The 4,987-nt window shown below is 34.9% G+C and overlaps 1 protein-coding gene across 2 annotated transcripts; it reads left to right on the top strand.

Annotated features, from left to right (window-relative positions):
• The first annotated feature begins 351 nt into the window (after positions 1 to 351).
• On the top strand, positions 352 to 4,622 carry LOC110453232. 2 transcript variants are annotated; one of them, XM_021502096.1, is made up of 2 exons: positions 352 to 907; positions 2,914 to 4,622. In XM_021502096.1, the coding sequence occupies exon 2, from the start codon at positions 3,049 to 3,051 to the stop codon at positions 3,913 to 3,915; it is 867 nt and encodes a 288-aa protein (XP_021357771.1). In that variant the 5' UTR covers positions 352 to 907; positions 2,914 to 3,048; the 3' UTR covers positions 3,916 to 4,622. The 2 variants fall into 2 exon arrangements, with proteins under 2 accessions (XP_021357771.1, XP_021357772.1); XM_021502097.1 differs by lacking the exon at positions 352 to 907 and adding an exon at positions 1,767 to 1,862.
• The last annotated feature ends 365 nt before the right edge of the window (positions 4,623 to 4,987 follow it).

The raw sequence follows: 4,987 nt of genomic DNA, 5'->3' as shown, positions 1-4,987 counted from the left end.
TATTAACATGGAATCTGACCATATATTTTCAAACTTATATATATGCTTTTTTCTACATTAGGTCCTATTCAACGAGGGATCATATTAGATTAACAGTGCTTGATTTCTACACAACCAATTTTTAGAGTGATACATAATTACATATTAATAATTTCATTATAGGTCCTGTTTAACTAGACAAAAATGTGAATTGGATATAGCTCAATTAGTTTAAAGGCCTATCTATATATCAATTCCATGTAATGATTTATAATATGCATGATTATGGCACAGGGGCAGGTTACAAACAATAAGAATAATATATTTGAAATGGGAAGCCAGCTGTATTACATACTCTACATGTATGTGTAGAGTATGTTGTACAGCTGGCTTCCCATTTCATATATATTATTCTTATTGTTTGTAACCTGCCCCTGTGATTATGGCAAGCCATTTGGGTTTTTACCTATTTAATTCATCTCTATTAAAATACAGATATCTCTATTTTGAGTACAGATATCTCTAATTTAATCACAGATATCTCTATTTTGTCAATAAATAGAGATATCTCTAATTCAAATAAAGATATCTGAATTAAATAGGTAAAAACCAAAACGGTTTGCCATATTTACATCATGGCAAAATTTACATCCAAACCTTATAAGTTTAATCCTAGTTCTGTGAATAAATGGGGAAAATAAATTAATGTTTTTGGGGAGGAATCCCGATTCCTAGATATAAACACCAATAGTTGATAATAACACAATACAGTACATCTATCACTAACTTACTTTTGACTGATTGGTTCTGTATTATTGTAGATAAGATCAAACTAGAAGATGTGAAAGAAAAATTAAGAAAGCTGAGAGAAAAAAGACTTGCGCCAGCTGAAAGACATGGGGCTCCTAGTTCAAAGAAGCCAGCAAAGGTATCAATGAATTATATCATTTCTCATGATCATCTAAACTTGTTCCATAGTACTAACAAGATACATATTAGATATTACATGTAAACACTATTAATGTACTGTAAAAGACATGCATTTAATGTCAAATGTTCTGAAAGGGACTTGACACATGTTTAATGATTCTCTTCAATTGGACTTTGAAATGCAAATATCTTACAGTCGTTCAAAGACATTATAATTTTTTTGAGGGTATTAAATGATAGTTAGTCTCACCATGTTGCTCTAACGAATGCATGATTAATTAAATTTAATTCACTTCTCCTTAGCTCGATCGGTTGAGTGTAAGACTAGAAAGCCAGAGGTCCTGGGTTCAATCTTAACTTTTTCGCATACTACAGATTTAAATTTTAATGTACTTAAAACATGGCATGTGTCCCTGATGGAATGGAGATGTTCCGGAATCATAAAATATGGAGAAGACGAACTAATAGAGAAATAATCACCCAAGTCAGCAAGTTCAGGTTCAGGACTTATATTCAAGTTTACATAATAGTATAATAATCTCACAATAAAACAGGCTGGTAGCGAATTAAATATAAGTATCAATTTCCAATGTCAAACAGTACTAGTGTACTAATAAGTTTCTAGAGTAGAAGTTCTGTACAATATTATAGCTTTAAGTATACCTTGAAATAGATAATAATAAATTATTTGCTATTATAATACAGAAGAATATATTCTAATAAATATCTAAGATAAAACTTAGTGATAAATCCTTACTTTGATGCTGAATAGAAAACCCTGCCAATCGCCTGTCTAGTCTGGGGGTCGAGTGCCCAATTCCGGCACCGCATTCAGAATATTACTGTGCACCCTGATGTCACAGCGTGCGCTATCCAAGATGGCGGCGCCCAGTAGTAAAATGACAGATGGCAGTTTTATATACTTATTTTTGTTATAAGACTACTTTTAAAAGGTATGGACATAATATAAAGCTAAAGATAAGTAGAATACTACACAATATATATAACCTAGCATGTATTTTGATCTGACAATAGTTAATTTAGTAATAAGAACATATCTAAATATAGTTGAGTCTAGCATAATGCATAAGATGGACAACAAGTGATTACCAGCCTGTTACAAATCCCTAGTGGAGCCAGTGAATTAAAGTTAAATTAATCATGCACTATATGTAACATTGCTATGCTTGGTGCATAGTAATGAAATAAACATGCCTCAATCCTGCCTTGCTTCATCAGACAAAGGAGGCACAGTAGTCTAGAGGTAGGACGCCGGGCTCGTGACCGAATTGGGTTGCCTGTTCGAGTCACAGCACGGCACTGTGTTGTATCTTTGAGCAAGATACTTTACTCCGATTGTTCCAGTCTACTCGGCTGTAAATGAGTATGTGGTTGGGCAGCGCTAGAATTGTTGAATGCTAGCTGTTTAATAGCGCCGAAATGTCAGCTCCGGCTGTATGCTCCCCAGGAAGTTGAGAAAGATATTGGCTGGTTGCAAAGGCCTTATAACCACGGATAATAATTTGTGAACTGCTTTTGAGATGACCTACGAACTAGGTTGTGATAAAGCAGTATATAAGAACCTCGAATTATCATTTTTATCAGAATTAATGAACTGTCAGGAAAGGAGGTTGCCTGCTTATACAGTATACTTGACATAAATATTAGTATTTTGCATTCAATTTCAACTGCAGTTTTCCCAAAATGGTGGCACTGTAAAGTTAAGTTGGCTAAACATGCGTTGCCATAATTGTCATATAAACTACATATAAATGTCTTAAGGAGTGTTGCCATTTTCAAATGCAGGACAGGGATAAATCTTGAAGGAGGCCAGGGAGCCCCATGGCCCCCGTAAAGCTGAAATTGACCCTCTATTTTTATACTCCCGTCATACTCTTCATAAGATGATATGCAGCAGAATAGGTGAGCGATTCAGGCCCACTTTGCTTCCTGTTTTATTTTGTCTGCATAATTAATTACTGATTTTCTTTTTTTCACTTATAGGATTACCAGGAGCCTGGTCCTTCTCATTCCAAGCCTACATATATCCTTGTTTGTGGGATAAAAACATTTAGAAGTGGAGAATGGGTCCAGATAAAGGGCAAATCGAGCCCTTATAACCATTCTGCGATCAAGAAAATGTTCCCTAAAGCTGCAAATTACTACGAAGTTTTAGAAATTCTGAAAACAGAGTTTGGTTGTGATGATGATGCATGCGAGAATGTTCTTTTAGATATGAACAACAGAGAGATTGAGAGCCCTGACGACTTTACAATTTTGGAATACATCAAAAGTCATAAGAAGTATGCAGGGACTACGAGAATATATCTAGGAGTGCGAGAAAGTGTTGCAAACGATGAAATAAAGGATGCTGAAACACCAAGTTCAGAAACTGATCCATCAACAGAGAGGGATGATCATACATCAGAATCCACAGAATCAAAATCAGAGAGGGATGATCAGACATCAAAATCCACAGACCCAAAATCAGAGAGGGATGATCAGACATCAGAATCCACAGAAGACGGTCATCTTTTGGCAAGTTCATCAGAGGAAACAAGGGATGACTATTTCAAAGATGTTTTAGACTTCGTTAGAGAGGAGCAACAAGAGGAACGAAAGAGAGGAATCATGGATTTGGACGGAGGGGAACGTTTTGATATTGATACCAGGATTTTTTGTCCTGTGCATGCAGTAAACCCAAAAGTAATCCTATTCCAAGAAAAGAATGGTAACAAGTACAAAAAAATCACAAATGCCTATGGAGATTTCTTTTGCATCCCTCAGGATGACATGGAAGAATTTGACAGATTTTGCAAAACTTTGAATGTAAATCAACTCTTCATTGTGAACCCTCCCCTTCTTTATTATCTTCATTATGTCCATAAATCAGAGAATCCAAATGTACAGGTGGCTGAGACTGCATCTAAGGAAGTCTGGAAAATTTCAGAAGATATCGCACAAAGCTTCATTGAATGGAAAGCCTCAATAGCCTCTATTTGCTGAAACCTTCAAACTTTTGTTTATATGTATTATTTATGAGTCATTACCAGAAATTTTCCTACTCCACATTCCAATTTTGAAAATAAATTCCAGAACAGCAATTGCCTTTCTGATGATTGACAGTTTTAGTGGTTTAAGTTGAAGTAAGTTATGGAAATTGAATATTTTCACTTATTGACCAATGTTACTAATGTAGTAATGAATGTAAAAGCTTTTGATGAAGGGTATAAGGATTGATTCTTGAAAATTACCATTATTATGTAAATAGGCCATACTATAGTTAATTTTTGCATGATAAAGTACATTTTACCTATCACAGTGATCAGGGTGATTGTTCGCATGTTCGTTAGTACTTTTGTTTCCGGATATTATCTCAATCAGAATAGTTTCACAATATACAAAATTAATATATTGTAATTTTATATTTGCAGCATATACACTCAGGTTAATACCTTATGTTCAGGTTTAGAGACAAACGCATTCTGTGTTGCCAATTCCAATGTGTTTACAACTAAATGATATTTTAATATCAAAAAAATAACATCATTACATGACACATCTAGAATGTTAGGAAAGTAACATAATATGCCATATGCAAGACAGTGATTTAGAACTTTTCTGATATGACTCGTATGTTTTATTAGCTCACCGCTTATGCCATGGCACAGCGTCCGTCCGTCAACTTTTCCTTTAAAACGCTACTTGTCCTGAACGGCCCAGTAGATTTGGACTAAATTTGGTTTGGAGCATCCTTAGGCCAAGGGGACTCAATTTTGTATAAATGGTGGGTATGACCCCTATAGGGGTGGGGCTCTGTTTGAAGTTTGTTCTCCCTATATCTCAAGTACTGGATGGATCTTTCGGAAATTTGATATGTACTTACAGCACCTACCATGGAGTGCTATATCTTTACTTCATACCAATTATTTTAAACATATTCAGGTGAGCGATACAGGCCCTCTGGTCCTCTTGTTCATTTAAAACTTTAGAATTTATCTACCAGTGAAGCAAGTTACAAGGAATGTAAGTTTTATTTAAGAATGTGTACAATCAGAAAATTTTGGAAAATTTGCCT

Source organism: Mizuhopecten yessoensis, unplaced genomic scaffold (assembly GCF_002113885.1).
Source record: "Mizuhopecten yessoensis strain PY_sf001 unplaced genomic scaffold, ASM211388v2 scaffold7201, whole genome shotgun sequence".
Taxonomy (NCBI): domain Eukaryota; kingdom Metazoa; phylum Mollusca; class Bivalvia; order Pectinida; family Pectinidae; genus Mizuhopecten; species Mizuhopecten yessoensis.
This window is presented reverse-complemented; position numbering and strand designations above follow the sequence as displayed.